Raw genomic sequence first — 19,081 nt, forward strand, 5'->3', positions numbered from 1 at the left:
GCAGCCCCTTTGGGGGTCAAACAACCCTTTCACAGGGGTCACCTAAGACCATCGGAAAACACTTATGTCTGATGGTCTTAGAAGCCGAGGCAAAAATAATTTTATGGTTGGGGGTCACATGAGGAACTGTGTTAAAGGGTTACACAGCATTAGGAAGGTTGAGAAGCATGGCTGTAATAGGTTCACTTTAGGGTCTCCGTAAGTTGGAAGCAACATGAAGGCACTCAGTAACAACAATCCCTCAAGAGAATCACAAGGCCCTCCAGATGTTCTTGCATGGCAACTCTCAGCATTCTTTCTGTTGGCCGTGTACTGGTTGTGAGCTTGCTGGGAGTTGTAGTCCAAGAGCATCTGGAAAGGTACACACTTCCCACTTCTGCCATAGCTCTTCCCATGATCCCTAGAAATAGACTTTCCTTGCCCAGAGCTTTCTTCCAGCAGCCAGGTGTGACAGGTAATTCCACTGCTCTTCCCTGCCTGGAGCAAAACACCTGGAGACGCCTCCTCTGCTCTCCAACAAAGGCTTGTGTGTCTCCTTCTTGTTGCGCCTCCCCAACAACCGGTGCCTCTGTTCCTACCTTGGGGGGCTTCCCTGTCCTCTTTAGGGTTGTCCATAGTACAGATTAGAGATGCAGTTCTTCTCTAAGGGCCCGAACAGACAGGCCAAAATAAAGCTGCTTCAGGTCACTTTGTAGGTATACTGTTTAAATGATACATACATCTGGAGAGGCCAGAAGCTGCGCCGGAGTTGCACTCCAATCCTTAGGAGTGGAGCATGGCTTTGTTGTGGCTTCTGGCCTCTTAGGAAGCATACGTCATTTAAACAGTGCACTTCCAAAGTGACCCAAAGCAGCTTTATTTTGGCCTGTCTGTTTGGACCCTAAGTTTCTTCTTGAAGGACGCAATGAGTAATTTTTTCAATTTTCTCCCTGCTGCAAGAAAAAAATCTTCAAAAACAACACAGTTCTCTACGCCTGTTTGCAATTTGGGACTTATTTGTACGTGGTGGTTTTGCAGAGCAGATTGGATTTTCTGCACAGGAAATACCCCTTTCTGGACAGAAAATAATTGTAGGAATTGTGTCCATCCTATACTGAATGACAAGAATGTCATTCAGCCATGCTCTGATCACAGGCAAATGGACCTTCTTCCACCCCAAGTAAGCAGTGTCTTGGCTCAATTCGGCAGAGATTTCGAGTAGCAATCATGAATATGAAACGGTTACCAATGAGTAAATCCAAGTAGCTGTTTCATATTTGCTATGGCTACTTAAGTCATGATTGTGACACTATTTCCATGAAACAAACTCCCTTCCCAAACTACTTTATTGGGCATCAGATGTATGGGGAGAAGAAGGTCCATTCTGCCAGAAATCAGAGCATGGGAGAATAATGTTTCCGTCAGATTTTGGAGGTGAGTTGGTCCAGGAGAATTTACAGAATCCCAGTTGATATTTCAATGCATAAATAGGGCATAAGAAACTGTTTGGTGTGCAGAAAATGCTATTTTCTATGCTAAAAAAAAATGTGAATTTTGCACAAAATGTTCTCCAACTACAGCTTTTTCTAATTCACAAACACACACAAAAATAACATTTTGCATGGAAGTATTGGTTTCTGCACAGAAAAACCCCGCATGACTTTCAATGTGGAATAATTCCTCCGCAATGCTTCAAGAAGTTCAAATGCAGGGAGGAAAGGTGCATGATTTTTGCTAGCCCCAACAGGCATTTCCCCGTTGTGAGGAACCCTGTTTATCAGCCTGGGAAAATACTACAATGATATCCAAAAATCTACAAAGCAACGATACCTTTATGGGGCCAACCAAAATGCACAAAATACACGTTGCAGGCTTTGGAAGCTCCGCTGGCTTCGGATATGATTTCAAAGGGACTCTGTTGAGTTGCAGGGAAGAAAACGTTGCTTGAGATAACGCCCAGCTCCTCCACCTGGGAACACAAACAGGGCAGCCGTCAGAGAAGCAGCTGTGTTTGTCTCTGCACCTTCGGTGACGGCAAACAGGAAACGTGCGGAAATTTCCGCTCGCTGATAAGAAGCAAACTGTGTGTTGGTCCTGGACCCTCCCTTGGATAAACCCAACTGATGGGGATGTTGCTTTATGGTACCTTTCTTTGCTGATAAGGACTTTGGCTTTGGAGGGAGATTGTTCTGAATGTTACCTTGACCAGGATTATCCTTTCATTGTTTCATTCTATTGATCCTCATTTATCGTCATCCGGCCTGTTTCCCAGCCTGGAGACTAAAGGCAGCTTACCAAAATTAAAAGCGATACACATTTTAAAAAATCACATTACCAATTTATAATATTTTCATATGGGAGGCTGGGTGGGCTGCACCAGACCCCTGGCCTTGCCTTCCATGATCCCACCCTTGCCTTATTTCCGAACGTCTCTGATGACCCACCTTTCTCCTCGCAGATCCACCTGAAACGCCGGAGGTTGTGTATAACACCGGGACCCTCTCCGTGACCGGAGACTACGCTTCAGAGGTGAACCTTTCGTTTTCTTCCTTATCCATGCTCTTTTACTTTTAAAAAGTGAAATAAAGTCTCTAGTCATCATGTTTCATCAGACAAACACTGGTGAATCTCACGAAGAATTGTCGAGTATGGCTTACCAAGAGCAGGGCTTCACCATTCTGTGTTACTTTGCCGATCCTCACGAGGAGTAGAAAGAGCCAGTTTTATAAAATAAGATGTCAAGTGTGTTTTATGCATAGCTTAACTGCGGTTGCAGAATCCAGATTCTCTCAAAGGAGAAGTGAGATGCAACACATGTATCCCTCCCTGTGCAGTTGTTGTTGTTGTTGTTGTGTGCCTTCAAGTCATTTCTGATTTATGGACATCTTATCGTGGGGTTTTCTTGGCCAGATTTCTTTAGGGAGGGTTTACTACAGGACCTTCCTCTGAGACTGAAAGAGTGTGATGGGACCAGTGGGACACAATGGGTTTCCATGGCCAAGTGGGCATTCGAACCTTCATCTCCCTGAATCCTAGTCCAACACTCAAACCTCTACACCAGTGCTTCCCAACCTTTGCTCCTCCAGAGGGTTTGGACTTCAGTGCCCATAATGCTTGATTGTTGGCCAAGTTGGATGAGCCTTCTGAGAACTGAAGTCCAAGACAAATGGAGGACCAAAGGTTGGAAACCACTGATCTCCACCACCCCTGTCTTAGGGTTTTCTTGGCCAGATTTTTTCAGAGGGGGTTACCCAAAATCACCCGGTGGGTTTCCATGGCCGATTGGGTAGTCAAACCCTGTTCTTCAGAGTCCTATTGTAACTTCAAACCACTACACCGCCATAAGCTCTTAGCTGGGAGGGAAGAGCCAAGTAATAAGGGCAGGAGGCATCCCAGGTGGGACAGAAGAACCATGGTATTTGGGGTGTTAGAAATAACTCGCTGCTTTGCTTTCATCCCTCCCCAGATTGCAACCTGTTCCAGCAAAAATGCCAACCCAGTCCCAACCATCAGCTGGTACAAAGATGGCCGCCTTCTCAATGCCTCCACGGAACGCAATAAAGGTAAGGAAGCCGCCTATTGCAATAACCTCTTCATCATTAAATGAAATGATACACAGGTCAAGCCTCCCTTATTCCAAAATATTCCAAAATTATCCCCACAGGTCCTGAGACAGTGACACTTTTTTTTATTAATAGACAAAACAAAAAGACCAAGTCTAGCATTAAAATTAACAAAACAGTTAAACAAGGTTCAAAGTACAAAATACAAATTTACACACATGTATATATATATACAATGATACACAATTAAACAAAATACCATCTTGTTGAAATTGTGACAATTACCTGTTATAAAGGCTTCCACAAAGTTATTGTATTTCTGTATATTCTAGTATACATTATATATACTTGAGGTTACAAGGTTTAAATCTGAGAGGAAATAGTTCCTTTGTAGCTCCTTATAACTATAAATCTTGATTAATTTCTTTGTATCTTTTCAAACATTCCCACTCTTTCTCTCTCCCTCTCTTCCATCTTTAAACCACTCATTAATGCTGTTAGTATAGCCATTTCCATTGCTTCCTCCAATCTATCTATCTATCTATCTATCTATCTATCTATCTATCTATCCATTCCTCATCTGTTGGAATTACTTCCTGCTCCCAGTGTTTGGCATAAATAAGTCTAGTTATTGTTAACATATATAATATAATCCATCTATTTTTTTTTCTAGTTTTCTTTCTATCAGACACAAAGAGACAGTGACACTTTTGCTCTCTATCGGTTTAATGTTCAAGAACTTTGTTTCATGCACAACATTATTTTTAAAATATGCTATAAAATTACTTTCAGGTTATGTGTGTCAGGTGTACATGAAACAAATGAATTGTTTCGACTTGGGTCCCATCTCCAAGATATCTCATTGAATAGTGGTCCCTCCACATTTGCAGAAGTTGACCATAGAATTGTGTTGGAGAACCTACAAATGTCTAGATAAGTGTTCTCTCAAGGAATCCATTTTTGGGAATTTTTTCATAATGATTTAGATGGCCACAGTCATGGGCCACATGTGGTCATGGATAACAGTATGCCCAGCCTTGCTGTATTGGCTCTGAAATGGGCACTGAGAGCGTCGGTATGTTGAGTGGCTGGGCTAGAGCCAACGGTGCTTGGAGCAAATGCTTGAGGAACTGGCTATTAAGAGCACAAAGTGGCCATTTGAATCCCTGGCGGGCCACCCCATCCCACGCTCAAGCAGTCTTTCCGCCAGGCAACAGTGTCGCCTTCACCCTCTCCCATATCTCTGCGTTCCTCCCCAGAATTGTATGTGGTGTCACGGACGGTGAAGGAAACGTCAGGCCTCTTCTCCATCTCCAGCACTCTGTACATGCACCTGAAGAAGGAGGACAAGGACTCGGCTTTCCACTGCAAAGTCAACTACTCCATGCCTCAAGGGAGAGTCGGCAGCACCGAGACGGACTCCTTCCAGCTCACATTGCACTGTAAGTAGGGAATGGCTGAGAATTTGGGGGAGCGTTTAGGAACAAGGTGGAGGTTTCCTCTGAGCTTCCTGGGAGGACAGCGCGAAGCATGAGGTGAACCAGCTACAACCACAAAAGCTTATCTGTATAGTAGGGCTCTGTATCCACAGTGGAGGTGAAACAGAGGTTAATAGCAGATGCTATATTTCCAGGAGAAGTTGACCATAGTGTCATGCTGGAGGTCCTCCAGATGGCTTCAGAGTTGGCTTATCTAGGCATATGCTGGTCCTACAGTGTGACTCTATGGCCACCTTCAACCATACGTTGACCATAACGTTGTGTTGGAGAACTCCAGATGCTAGGCATCCGCAGTTCCTACAGCATGACTCAATGGTCAATTTCAGCCAAAAAATGACCATAACGTTGTGCTGGAGGGCTCCCAGATGCCTAGAGAGGTGGTCGCTCTAGGCACCTGCAGGTCCTACAACATGACTGTGATGCAAAATAAGGTGTAAAGCAAATGTTGGCTGCATGCCACAACACAACCTTCCCTCCTTTTCATCCCCAGACTACACAGAGAATGTGGAGTTTCTTCTGAATTCTCCAGAGCTCATCAAGGAAGGGGATGATGTGGAGCTTCATTGCAAGGCGGACGGTTCTCCCCCACCTGAGTATTACTTCTCCAAAGTACAGGTACAGCTGACCTTTGCCTGGTCCTTTTCCTTTATGAGACCACCAGAGTTTTAAGATCCTCTTGGTCCCAGGACTTTTGTGGTGACTGCTTCCAGGCTGTGGAATTGGCTCTCATACTTTGGCACTGAGAAGGCCAGGTCTGTGGCCTCCACTGTGAAAGAAAATGCTTGCAGCTCAGTTAGTTAAAATTGATAGTCAAGTCAAGGAATCAGACAAACCATACTTCCAGGTGGAGGCTGGTGTGGGCTCATAGACCAGTTTGTTAAACAATGCACACAGCCGCACAAAATGTAGTGACAATGAATTGATGCATTTTCATCATAGAGGAGGAAGGAAACATAAAAAGCACGTAAACGCCCTGGTGGTTTAATAAAGGCAGAGTTAAAAAAGGTTTTCCTAATGTTGGTGGCAGAGCCCCACGGCCACGAGAAGAGGATTTTCCTTCCCTCCAACATTGTTGAATTGAATTGCGCTAGTTGTGATGCCTATGAATGGAGGAGAATGCTGGAATATAGTTTGCTAGTTTATACACATGAAGTGTTCTGTTAATTACTATGAAGTTAGTCATTTGGTCAAGATCATGTTGATAGTTCAACACCTAAGATGCATTTAAGTAACGCTCTGGTTGTCTCCAAACCCGAACAGATAAGCTGTCCAGAGAGAAAGACCATTTCCATAATCTCTCATTATGCATATAAAAATATTCCAAAATCTTCAGAATCTGAAATACAAACTGCTTCTGGTCTGAAGCATTTTGGATAAGGGAGACGCTATCTGTAGTAGTGGGTTGGCACCACTTGACCCAGGTCATGCCAATTTTTCTCCTTTGGTCTCTTTGTCCTTCTCGCCTGTGGTGGACCTAGACTTTGGACACGCAAGCGGGTGAAGCGCAGCGTGATCTGGGCTCCAACCCTGAAGGTATCTTCCGCCTGCATCGCGTGAGCAAAGCCGACAGTGGGATGTACCGGTGCCAGGTGCTTGACTTCGACAGCCCCCCCGAAGTAGATTTGGAGAAGGAGGTGACCATCTTCGTCCACTGTGAGTAACCCATGGAGCTTTGGGGGAGAGGCCAGCTGAGACTTGGGGGGGAGAAGCTCAGGACCAAACCCTCAATATTCTCACCTGCCTCCCCCCCCCCCCAACTCTCCAACCTTGTCTTATTCCAGATCTGGACCCGGTAGTTGTGACTCCAAGCACGATGGTGGTGGTCAACATAAGCGAGAACATCGAACTGACCTGTTCCGGAACGGGCTCCAGGACTCCCGAATTGTCATGGAAGAAGGTGGGAGCACCTTTCCTTTGTAATATAGCTTCCTAGCGCTGGGGAAACACGCCAGAGTTTGGAGACGTGTTTGGACTACATCTCCCAGAATCCCCAGCCAGCGCTTGCTTCCTAGCTGGGGAGTGCTTAGCTCCCCGAAAAGCCATGTTTCCAAATTTTGAAGTGTACAAATGGAATAATGTGGGAAAACAGGGAATAACCTCAGACCAGACCAGAATATTTCTGTAGTATTTTTGCATGTCGTCTCTTCTGACAGTCAATGGTCTTCAGCCTCCCAGGTCACCCTTTCGAAAGGAGAGATTGGGAATTAACTTTGGGGTCCTCTTCTGCTTCCAAGCTGTGGGTTTCTCACTAAAAGCAGGTGCCCATATGCCACTAAGCAAACATAACTTCTTCCCCCAGTTGCCCCACAAGAGAGATGGGTAAACTGTGGCCCATGGGCCATATGTGGCCCTCTGGCTGGTTTTGAGGGCTCCAGGTCCCCCCACATTCTAGAGAGCTCCTATTCCCTCAAAGCAAATCATTTCTGTTTCTGATTTGCTCCAGAGTAATTCCGGATGAACATGTGCCTCCGCTATCAGGATGTCTTTGAAACATTGTTGGTGCTTCACCGCACATTCTTGTTCCAAAGCTGCAAATGTTCTGGCCAGATCTGGGGGAGTTTGGCTTATTCCCTCCTCCATTTCTCTTTCATTCCGCCTATCGCCATTCTGCCCCTCTTCAGATATTCCTGGCCTTGTCTCATTCACCCAGTTGTGTCTTTTTAAGAATTGGCAACATGAAAATTTGCAACTAAACCTTGCTTTGCCTCCATGGGGAACCATAAATAAAATCCTGAATGCTTCATCTTCTGCCATGAAGATTTCACAACTAAAACTTCATCTCTGCAACTGCTTGTTCCACTTTGATGTGATTGGGAGCTGAGCAAGAAAATTTTTAAAATTTGATCCAAAATTAATTTTAAATGTGAATTTACATTTAAAAATATATATATATCAGGCTGATTTGGGGGGAATTTTCCACCTCAATGGCATGAAATTCCCCCAAATGTGGCAGTTTACATTGTCCCTAGTCCCCCCAAAATGCAACTGCTATTCTAAGTGTAATCTGGGGAAACAGGGTTTGGAAGGACAATAAATTACTCCAAACCTCCTCTTCTTTTCCTTTGGCTTTGGAAGTCCATTAAAAGAGAGAAGATAAAAATCCACAAGACAGCACACCATTCAAGGTCCATTGCAATCCACTCCTAAAAGCTTGTCAGAACAGAAAGTGTGCTTCTTTGTGGGTTAAGGATAGCGAGAGGGGAGCCGTCCCAGCCTTCTTAAGGGATGGAGTTACAAAGCCTGGGAGCAACCATCAAGAAGGCCTTCTCTCTTTTTCCTCCCTTTTTCCACCGTCAGGGAGGGGAAGAGGTAGAAAAAGGTGCAACGTTGACCCTGAATTCGTTGACCTACCAAATGGCGGGCACATACTCCTGCAAGGCCTCCGTTTCCAGCATCCCTGGGCTGGAGAAGGAACAAGCTGTCCAAGTCGTCGTGGAAGGTACAGTTGTGAGCAAAGCTCAGAGTTGGCCAGGGTTGGCTCAGAAATGGGCAAGACGGGGCTTGAGGAAAGAGCCACCGTCGAGATTAACGTGGGCTTGGTTTGCAGTGGCTGGGGGGCCAGATGTCGTCCACTTTGCCATGTCTGCACATGTATGTGTAGTCTTGCAAGCTCAGTAGGATTTCCTGTACTTTGGAGGCATGCATAGATCTTTGCCCTTCTTTTTAAATTTTCTAATTAATTTTAATGAACCTTTGGCCTTTCAGTGTCACAGGGTGGGTGTGGGCCTGGATGTTTTCATGTCCTGACTGCCTCCCACTCTTAACAGGGAAACCAGAGATGGAGCAGCACCAGACCATCACCCATTACCATGCCTTGGGACAGACAGTGGAGCTCACCTGCTCGGTTTTGGGTCACCCTGAACCAGAGATCCAGTGGAGCATCCCTGGAAAGGTGAGCATTGTGATGGCAGACATCCCAAGGAAGTGAAATTTCCAGCTTAATTTGATTTTAACTAGAGGTAGCCCCTTTCTCTGCTATAGTAGGTGTGGGGATGGCGTCGGATGTGGGACAGGACAGGAAGACACAAAATGGAGTTGGGGTGTCTTTGGAGGCCCTGTCCCACGTGAATCATAGTCTTGTTTGCACCTTTTCCCCCTAGGCTACTATAGAGCACTCTGGAAACAAATTGTCGCTGGAGCTGACCCCTGAGCTGGTCCAGAGTGAGGTGACCTGCTCGGCAAAGAACAAGCATGGTTCAGACAAGCAGATGTTCCGGTTTGAGATTGGTGAGTGGCACAGGAGGCGAGTTAGGCAAGGGGTCCCTTGTCCCTTTGCAACTTTACAGCAGGTTTTGAATGATTTCTGTTCACCATTAATTTGCAGCAAGACTTGGTCAAAATGCATGCAGCGTTAAGTTTACTATTTCAGTTTAATATGTTGATTTTTTTTACTAAGGTAAATGGCAGCTGTTGGGGGGCAGATGACATTGTATGGAAGGGAGAGTTTAACCCGGTGTTTCCCATACTTTCACCCTCCAGGTGTTTTGGACTTCAACTCCCAGTTTGGCCAACCATCAGGAATCCTGGGAGCTGAAGTCCAAAACGTCTGGAAGACCAAAGTTTGGGAAAGACTGGCACTTTTATCACCACACCAGCATCCCAATGAATATCTCATCAACTGCAAAAGAAATGGCTGTTCACCTAGGAAGGGAGGTGACTTCTGGCATTTGTAGAAGACCCCAGCTTTTTTCACTGTTAACTGCAGGTCTCAGTGGGGCATTGTTGTTGTGTGCCTTCGAGTCATTCCTGAATTATGGTGACCATAAGGCAAGCCTATCATGAGGTTTTGGGGGGATAAGAGTGTATAACTCACCCAAGATCACCCAGTGAGTTTCCATAGCTGTCGGTGTGCGGATCAGTCCCCGAATTTTTAGACATGAATGTCAGGGTCCTTCAGGGAGACTTCTGGTTGCTGTGACGAAGGAAGGGGTGACGGGAAAATGGGGGTAAGAGGATGAGAGATCTCCATGGACCATTCCTAATAGACCTGTCTCTCCCTATAGTTTCCCCAACAGCATCATCTTCCCCGGGTCCCGCAGGTAAGTCCGTCCGTCCATCCATCCGTCCGTCTGTCCTGCTTACCTGCCTCACTTCCTTGCCTGACCTCTCTCCCCATCCTTGCAGACTCTTACATTGCTAATCTGGGCAGTGAGCAGGTTTGGGGAAAGCTTGTTGGGGAATGGACGGTGGCTATGGGCTGGGCGACATATCTTACCATTTAGATCTGGGGGTTTTAAACCACTAACCGCTTTTTGCCCCTCTTGTGCATGCTGCCTTAGGAAACCCTGAGCTCCGGACAGGTGGGTCTTTGGGGAACAGGGATGGATATTTTGATCAGTTTCAGTCTCCAAAGACAAGAAAGAGCAAGTCTGCTGTGTTTTCTCCTCAGTGCAAGGACATTCTTGACAACTGTAGTGTTTTGGGGAGAACTGTGGACTGTTTGGGACTTAGGCTGCATCTGCATTGCAGAAATAATCCAGTTTGACAGCTGTTTAAATGCCATGGCTCAATACTATGGAACTGTAGTATTTGTCGTTTGGTGAGATACTTAGTCTTCTCTGTGAAAGGTCTTTGGTGCCACAACAAACTACAAATCCCTCGATTCCTTAGCCTCCAGCTATGAGTTTAAAAGTTGTCAAACTTCTTTATTTCTGCAGTGCAAACGCAGCTTATCTCTCCACAAAAGAAAATTTGTGGTATTTTGGTACAGCAAACATGATTTTATACACACAGAAAATGAGCTTTTAATTCATAAAATGATATATTCTGTAGAAATGTGATTTTTGCTTGCTGAAAATCATGTGTTTTATGCAGGCAGTTTTCCTTTAAATAATTTTGAGGATTATTTGGACTTCAGGAATCAACTACAAATCCCAGGATTCCATAGGTTGGAGTTACAGCATTTAAAAGTGGTGTCAAGCTGGATTAATTATACAGTGTAGATGCAGAGAAGCATAGTTACTATGTGAAGTGGGTAGATATGGGGCAGACCAGGACAGGAGAACGTTCTGGGTTTGTCGCACTTCAGTCCCCGATCCCCCAGCGAACAGGAAAAGTGGGAAATCCTGGGCAGAACGCAAAGCAAAACATTCCTTAGATTTGCTGCTTTGCCACAGAGAGCAGAATAGTATTAATTTCCCAGTTGGCCTGCTGCAGATTTCCTTTGCATGTGTTCAAACAAGGTCAAGGAAGGCTTGCAGTGTGTAATCTTGGAGTTTCATCCTGAGTTTCAAAGCCATTGCTAGTCTTGTTTCAAATCCCCCTTCTTCCTGAGAGTAAAATAATACTAGAATAATAATACAGGCCTGGAAAATTGAGGGTCATTTAAAAAAATGAAGAAATAGTATGCTGGTTTTATAGGAATTTGGTGTTAAGAGTATTCGAAGGGATACTTCCATTAGCCAGTTATAGCAGGTTGATACCACATTAACTTTCATGGCTCCATTCTTTGGGACCCTGGGATTTGTAGTTCAAGGAGGTCCCTGGAATTCTCTTCTAGAGAGATCTAGTCTTTGCCCCTGATGTGCAGCCCAAGAGCTCCTCGGAAGGGAGTTTGAGTTCCCCTTCCCAAAACTGCAAACCCAAGGATAAAGCCATGGCAGTTAAAGTGGAACCATAGCACTATTAAGTGTGCAATGCAGGCACATGCTATGCCTGTGGTGTTGGATGAATTGCAACATATGCTTCCTATAGATCTCTCATATTTTGGAATTTGGAGTGAGTCCCTGTTTCAATTGCAGCTCATCCAAAAGGCAGCTGGGAAGAGCAACTGAGCTAAAATGGCTGCACTAGCGCCAAGTTGCGCAGTAGGAAGTGCCTCTCTCAAACAAGAAGGGGCACTCTGGGGATGGCAGTCTTTCCCCACTTTGAATTCTGGGTCACCCGTGCCCATTTGACCGATAAGAAGCAAAATTGTGAGAGAATTGGTGAGTTGATCTTTGTTTCATTGGCTGCCTTCCTCCCGCAACAGTGGATGGACAGGAAACACAGGGGGGCAGCACAGTGGCGGTCATCGCGGTCTGCGTCTGCGTCTTGCTTCTCCTCATCATCGTGGGATTCTTCTACTTCATGCAGCGCCGTGGGCAGCTCCCCTGTGGAGGTGGAGAAAAGAGATCGTTGTGAGTATGACTTGAACCCACAACCTTATTACCTCTTTGGAGATCCCATCTGGAATAAGGACTCTAAGACAGCGGTGTTCAGTGTGAGACTTACGTCTGTGATGAATAGAACTGAGTAGATTTGGAGCCATGAAAGGTGACCTTTGACAAGTCACACTGTCTCAGCCTCATAGGAAGGCAATGGCGAACCTCCTCTGAACAAACCTTGCCAAGAAAACCCCAGGATAGGTTCAGCTGAGGGTCACCATAAGTCGGGAATGACTTAAAGACACATAACAACATCATCAACAACAAGATTTGCACTATCCGTATTCAGTAAGGGGCTGTTATGGTGTTACAACATGAGGGAGCCATTAAAGTGACCCAGACGAATCATGTGCCCATGTTCATTGGGCACACATGATGCACATCGGGGTACTGGGGCACCAGTAGAGTCTATTGTATATTGGGATATGCAGTAGGGCTCTGACACTGCACTCCTGATATAGTCAGCCCTCTGTATCAACAGATCCTTTATACACAGATTCAATCATCCATACATGAGTTAAAAATACATTTTCAGATATATAAATTCCAAACAGCAAACCTTGATTTCACCATTTTATGTAAGGGATGCAATTTTACAATGCCACTGTATTTAATGGGGCTTGAGCACAGATTTTGGTACCGACAAGGGATCTTGAAACCAAACCCCAGTGGATCCTGACAGCTCATATAAAAAGGGGGAAAATTATTCTACTATCACACATCCAACTAAATATTTCTAATACAGAGGGGCCTTGGTATTTGTCAAGGTTTGATTCCAGGACCCCCTGTGGATACCATAATCCATGGATGCTCAAGTCCCATTATATACACTGGGGTAGTAAAATGGTGTCCCTTATATAAAATGGCAAAATTGAGGTCTGCTTTGGGGGAGGGGGCGGAAATTGGTGAATATTTTCAAACAGTAGTTGAATCCATGGATGCAGAATTCAGTGGCATGCCAACTGTACTCCTGTGTGTATTGTGTGCCTTCAAGTAGTTTCTGACTTAAGGCGACCCTAAGGCAACCCTATCATTGAGTTTTCTTGGCCAGATTTGTTCAGAGGGGGTTTGCCATTGCCTTCTCCTGAGGCTGAGAGAATGTGACTGAACCCATAGCCACATATTATTATATTGCTAGATTTCTCACTGCTGAAAAAGTCCATAAAGACACTCCCCTCTTTTGAGTTCTTTCATCCCCCGAGAGTTGTACTCAGATGTGTTGCGTTCCTATTGCCTTCCAGGACCCCCAAGGAAGGGAATCCTGATGACACGGTTGTGGAGATGAAGACGGACAGACGGAACGAACAGACGGGGCTATTGAGTCACGGAGGCGGTGGTGGAGGTGGGACCAACGAGGTGAGGAGCAAGAGGAAGAGGATAAAATGGGGCCCAGGCAATGCTTTGGATTACTGCTTTCCAACCTTTGGTCCTTTGGATGATTTGGACTTGGGCTCCCATCATTCCTGGCTTTTGGCCTACTCAGCTGGGGCTTCTGGGCACTGAGGTCCAAAACAAAGGGAGGACCAAAGGTTGGGAAGTGCTGCTAATGTTTTGGGACAGGAGTTATCTCTCTGTTGCCCAGGGCTTGGGAGGAACAAGGATTGGAAATGAATTTGCTAAACTTCTCTAAATTCACTGAAATCTTCTACAATAATTTTTCAAAAGACCTTTTTGCAAACCTCTCCCAAGCATGGATTAGGAATCAGTTGCAATACAGAATTATAATGCTGTTGTTCCACTTTAACCGCCAGGGCTCCTTCCTGTGGAATCATGAGGCTTGTAGTTTGGTGTTGTCAAAAGGCATTATTTCTACAATGTAGATGCACCCTGAGCGTTCCTCCCTAACTGCAAATCCCAGGATTGCCTAAGATGCAGCAACAACAGTTAAAGCAGAAACATAGTATTATAGCAGTACAGTGGGGATAAAACCAGGATTAACAAGTCTGTTGTGCAATTAGTTTTGTGACTCTTTTTTAATCGAACTTTCTTTCTGTTTCAATGTCCCTCCTTCCCTCCAGTGCTGAGAACAGAGGAACCTCTCTCTCTTTCTCCTCTCCGTTCTGCACCGAACCCAGCACCCATCTTGGATGAAGACAATGCCAAGGCTGGTATTTTCAAGCGGGAAATGGTCACTCTGGCCCTTTCCGCCATCCTTCCTTCCTTCCTCCCTTCCTTAGGGTGCTGAAGGAGCGTCCGTACATCTAGACTTTGGGTATGGGACAAGGTGTGGGGATGATTGTGCTGCCACTACTTCTTCTCCCTCCTTAAAAATGCCAGATGATTTTTTTTTGTCACCCTAAAGAAACTGACCCCCATCCCCTTATTTCCCCCACACCGGCTGCACCCCTGTTGCACACTTTACTCCTGGAGGCACTTAACGTCAGCAACACACAACACGCTGCCTTGCAAGGGAGAGTGCCAGAGTTACTGGCCTCTCCTTTTACTTTTAATTTTCTAAACCTGGGTTTACTGCCTTTTGCCAAACACATGTCTTCCTAATGTAGCTGGAAACAAAAACTGCCTTTTGGAAATCTTGGCTGCCTGGTCGCTTGGAGACAAGTCCCACTCATCGCAGGTGAATGGGGCAAAACTCTGCTTTTTGAGCTTGTGCAAAGCCATGGGCATCAGCAAATTTGGACAGTTGTACCCCTCTGTATCCTTGGTGTAAAAGAAATGCCCCAAATGCACATACCCCACAAGTGTATCCTGCCTCCCCAAATGCACAACGATGTGCTAATTACATGCATCACTTGAAAATATACCCAGGGATGAAGAAGGAACGAAAGTGGGCATTTCTTTTCCACCTGCAGATATGTGTCAGTCTATCCTATCCAGATGCCAACATGTTCACGTGTGCCATTCATGTACCCTTTCTGTGTCTGTGTGCATTCGCTCTTTATTGTGTGAACGATCAAGGCCTTCCCAGTCCTTTGCTCAATTTTGAAATTTCATCTGTGTTCCTAGCACATGGACAGACCCCCACGGTGCATCTTGAGCATGCCAGCTTGTGATAGTTCCAGCTTTTGGAATTGCCCCTTCCCCTGTGGCTGACCATTAACAGCCATTACATCTGCAATGCACCATGTGCTAATGTGGACTGCCATGCTGTGGAAATATAAAGCTTCAGCTTCTTATATTTCAGTTAAGTGGAGTTGAGGTGTTCATGTCTGGTGTCTGCATTTATCCTGGTTTTACCCCAGGCACACTCACGCTGCACTGCTATAGCACTATAACACTATGTTTCCCTATATCAGCTGGCAACCCTGTAGCACCCCTGCATCTGTCCTGCAAGATAGATGCTTTTTTGTTTCAACTTGGTTGGAGAGGTGTGCTTCCTGCATTTCCCTTCCTCCATAAATAGAGAAGACTTCCTTCAGACATTAACACCAACTCCTGGGTTTTAGAAAGTGGAGCTTACCTGGGCAAGGGGCAAGGCTTAAGGAAGGTCTCAGGACTGTCTCCATTATATGGTTCCATTGCCCATCCTTTTTTTCTTCCCAAGGGAAACGAGTGACTCCGCTTTGCCCCAAATCTTCCCAATAGGCAGCTACTTTATTTCATTTCTAGCCTCTGTTCAGGTTTTTCACGGGCTTCTCTTTGGGGCAACCGTTTGGCTCCCATGTGAACCGAACCCTTTTTTGATCCTGGTTTCGGGGCTTGCCTTCCATTCCTACTGATCCCATCTCTGCATCCGCACCCTCAACTACCTTCCTAGGGCGGCCAAATCTTCCAGTATCTTGATTCTCCCCATTGAAATGCATTGGTTTGTTTAAATCTTTATATATATATATGTATATGTATATGGCATATTTTTGTGCGTGTGTCTGTACAGGAGAAGCCTTGGTGGGAGTCGTCGCCTTCTTGCCGTCCCCTGATCCCTACGTTGGGTTCCCTTCCCCTCTTTTTATTTTCTTCTTGCACTTGTCTGGTCAAGACACTGGCTTTTTTGGGGGAGGGCAGATTTGGGGCTTTTATTTTTAATTTTTTAAAATGTAGTATATTTAATGGTGTTGCATCTTAGAAAGCTGGGCAAGGCGTTGGAGCCGTGGCAGAAACCCTTGGCAGATTTGCATTGCAGGAGAGAGGTGGCACCTCAGTGCCGTTGTCTCTATTATTGTTTCTTCCTTTAATTTTGTTTTCTTTAAACAAACAAAAAACTTGTGCTTGATGCTTTTGTGCCTTTCACAGCAGCTTGGAGAAACAAATGTTTTGGACTCAAATTCCCCAAATTCCCCAGAGAACAGGACTACTAAACTGAAAATCGCCTTTCTTTAACTCTGCAGCTTGCTCTGCTGGTTGGGATCTACTGAAAAACACCTCCTAAGATGCTGAGAAAGTGGCCTGTTTTGCGTTTGCTTAGTAAATGGTTTAGGAAATTTGGTGCATTTTGATTCTGGGTATCCCCATAAAGAAGGGGCCGAAATGCATTGAACTTTGAAAAACGGAGTGTCAGATGAGAATTTTAAAACGAGTCTCATTTTAAGGTGAGTCTCGTTTCTTCTGTGGATCCCATGGGATGCTCTCCAGTTGCTCCTTCTTTTACTAACCTCTGGAAACACATTTGTGATGTTGATATTCTTGTCTTGTGGGGGTTGAGAATAGATGACCTCCAAGCCCCCTTCAGTGCTGAGATGCCATGCCTACTGATTTTCTTTTTCTGATGCAACACTGGTGCCGGTCAGTTGGCAACCCTTGCCATTTTGCACCCCGCGGTAACCTGCCACCCCATTGCAACCCCAGTGCCATAGCTCCAATGCCCCCCTTTCCGATGTGTCTGCCACCTGCTGCCCTTTCCTCAGGTTACACTGTACATTAGCAATTAAAAGGAAAATACTGTAACCTCCCGTCTGGCTCCAGAGCGTGTTTTGTTTTCTGCTGCATCTGTTTCCTGGCAGACGTCGGCAATGCCCAGTCTCCACATATAACCTTCATGACTGAATTTCAAGAAACATAACCTCTCTGTTGTCTGTCTTGTGTGGGTTGTGTGCCATTGCAAGCAGTAAGAGATAGCTGGTCCTCCAGCAAAGGCTCTCCCTTTAGCCATTGCTTTTGCAGGTGTCCCTCCTTCCTTTTTCCTGCAAAGGGAACTTCAGCTGGGAACTGGGAACAAAACTGGCTCTGTAGATGTGTTTGTGTGTGTCATTCATTTTTTATTTTGTGTGCATATTTCCTTTCTATCCCTATAAGGCAGTCAGCAGGCCATGCAGCCGGCTGGCGTCCATCTTGTGCGGCTGTACCTATTTTTGGTCCTCCTAGTCTACTGTTTTGTGTATTTAATTTGCAAAACCAAGGACTGGATCCTACAGCTTTTGGGGTTCGTTGGCGGTCTCCCATCCTGCTGAAAAGCTCCTTGAAGTGCTCTTTCAGAAAGTAACTTTTGCAAGCAAATAGAAAGGGCGACTCATTTTATCAATGAAATAACGTCACTCTTATGCATTGCATTCACCCCACCATTTAAATTATTTTCATGCCACCCGATGTCATTGTATAGGCCCCGTCTTTTTAAAGTACTTGGTTTTAAAGTACTTGATTTTAACATTTAAAGTGCTTGATTTTAGCACTGAATTTGTTTTAATTATTGTAGTAATTTAGTTCTGTTTTAATAGACTGTTTTTGTATGTTTTTAACTGTAGGGTGTTTTCTAATGTTGTAAGCCGCCCTGAGTCCCAGCCTTGGGAGAATGGTGGGATATTAATAATAATAATAATATCTGAAAAATCACCTTTAATATTTTTAAAAATCAAAATGTTAAATCCATCATAAAATAGGTTAAACAGATTTTTTTAAAAAAAAAACCCTACTATTTTTTTAACATGCTAAAAATGACTTTTAAAAGAGTTTAAAACCATGTGTGTATGTGTGTGTGTATATATATATATGCAAACGAAGATAACAGAACCATCATCAAGAGGTTTAAGGAATGCCTGGGGAAGCCCTCCAACTACAGAAAATGCAATATATATATATATATATTTATATATATATATATATAAAAATTTTCTGTAGTTGGAGGGCTTCCCCAGGCATTCCTTAAACCTCTTGATGATGGTTCTGTTATCTTCATTTATTTTGTGTGCAATTTGAGAAAAGGACTCAAAATCCATGGATCTGGGCTGTTCAGTCTTGCAGAGGCTTTCAGGGCTGGGAGCAACTTGGGGATCCTTGAACAGCTTTGTTGTATTTTCTTGGTTGTTTATTTTATTTTGGGTCCTGGAACGGCTCACTCCTGTGTAAAATGAATCCTACCACCTCTTTTTTGTGTGTATGTGGAAATGCTCAAAACCATCTCGACCCAGCCTTGGTGGCTCAGCTTTTCCATCCTTTGCAGCAGCTCCTCCTTGGAGATTTGAACATCTCTGGAAGGTTGCAAAGTTCCCAATTAGAGCAGTTCCTTCCTGGCCCTTTGGTTACTCACAGCATCCTTCCTCCTTTCCTTCCAAATGTGTCCCACGCCCCTCTGCTTTTGGCTTATTACTCATTCCCCTTCCCAAGAAGATTTCCACCTTCTCCTCTCTGCCTCTCTTCCTAGGAGGCCAACTGTCTTCCTAGCCCTGGCTCCTGTGCTTTGGAGAGCAAAGGGATGGGGAGATCTAGCCCAGGTTTGGGTTGTCTTTTAGGAATAGGATTCCGCACTTTGGAGCAATTCTTCCAGGAGAGGTCTGGCCAAAGCAGATTGGTTGCACACTCTCGCCCCAGAAAACCCTGTGATAGGGTCGCTATACATTGGAAATGACCTGAAGGCACACAACAACAACACATTACTTCTCTCCGTCTGGACACTATTGATACAGATTTCCCCAGGAACCCAGCGTCCATTTCTGGTCCCCAAAGTTCAAGGTGAAGGATGTCCAGAGGAGGGTGACCAAGACGGTCCCAGGTTTGGAAACCAAACCTT

At 45.0% G+C, this 19,081-nt stretch overlaps 1 protein-coding gene across 4 annotated transcripts in view; it reads left to right on the forward strand.

Annotated features, from left to right (window-relative positions):
* The window catches only part of BCAM (basal cell adhesion molecule (Lutheran blood group)), a 47,637-nt gene extending 30,607 nt beyond the window's left edge, over positions 1-17,030 (forward strand). For 3 of the 4 annotated variants that reach the window (XM_089478156.1, XM_089478155.1, XM_089478153.1), the window contains exons 4-16: positions 2,438-2,508; positions 3,446-3,542; positions 4,802-4,984; positions 5,532-5,656; positions 6,520-6,694; positions 6,823-6,938; positions 8,339-8,480; positions 8,809-8,933; positions 9,142-9,268; positions 10,045-10,080; positions 12,012-12,159; positions 13,428-13,542; positions 14,205-17,030. In XM_089478156.1, coding sequence (XP_089334282.1) covers positions 2,438-2,508; positions 3,446-3,542; positions 4,802-4,984; positions 5,532-5,656; positions 6,520-6,694; positions 6,823-6,938; positions 8,339-8,480; positions 8,809-8,933; positions 9,142-9,268; positions 10,045-10,080; positions 12,012-12,159; positions 13,428-13,542; positions 14,205-14,210 — 1,466 coding nt within the window. In that variant the 3' untranslated portion in view covers positions 14,211-17,030. The remainder of the gene's footprint in view (positions 1-2,437; positions 2,509-3,445; positions 3,543-4,801; positions 4,985-5,531; positions 5,657-6,519; positions 6,695-6,822; positions 6,939-8,338; positions 8,481-8,808; positions 8,934-9,141; positions 9,269-10,044; positions 10,081-12,011; positions 12,160-13,427; positions 13,543-14,204) is intronic. The other variant, XM_089478154.1, reaches the window with a different exon arrangement.
* Positions 17,031-19,081: the final 2,051 nt, after the last annotated feature.

This window comes from Sceloporus occidentalis, unplaced genomic scaffold (genome assembly GCF_023333645.1).
Source record: "Sceloporus occidentalis isolate IW3139 unplaced genomic scaffold, rSceOcc1.0.p SCAF_13, whole genome shotgun sequence".
Lineage (NCBI taxonomy): Eukaryota > Metazoa > Chordata > Lepidosauria > Squamata > Phrynosomatidae > Sceloporus > Sceloporus occidentalis.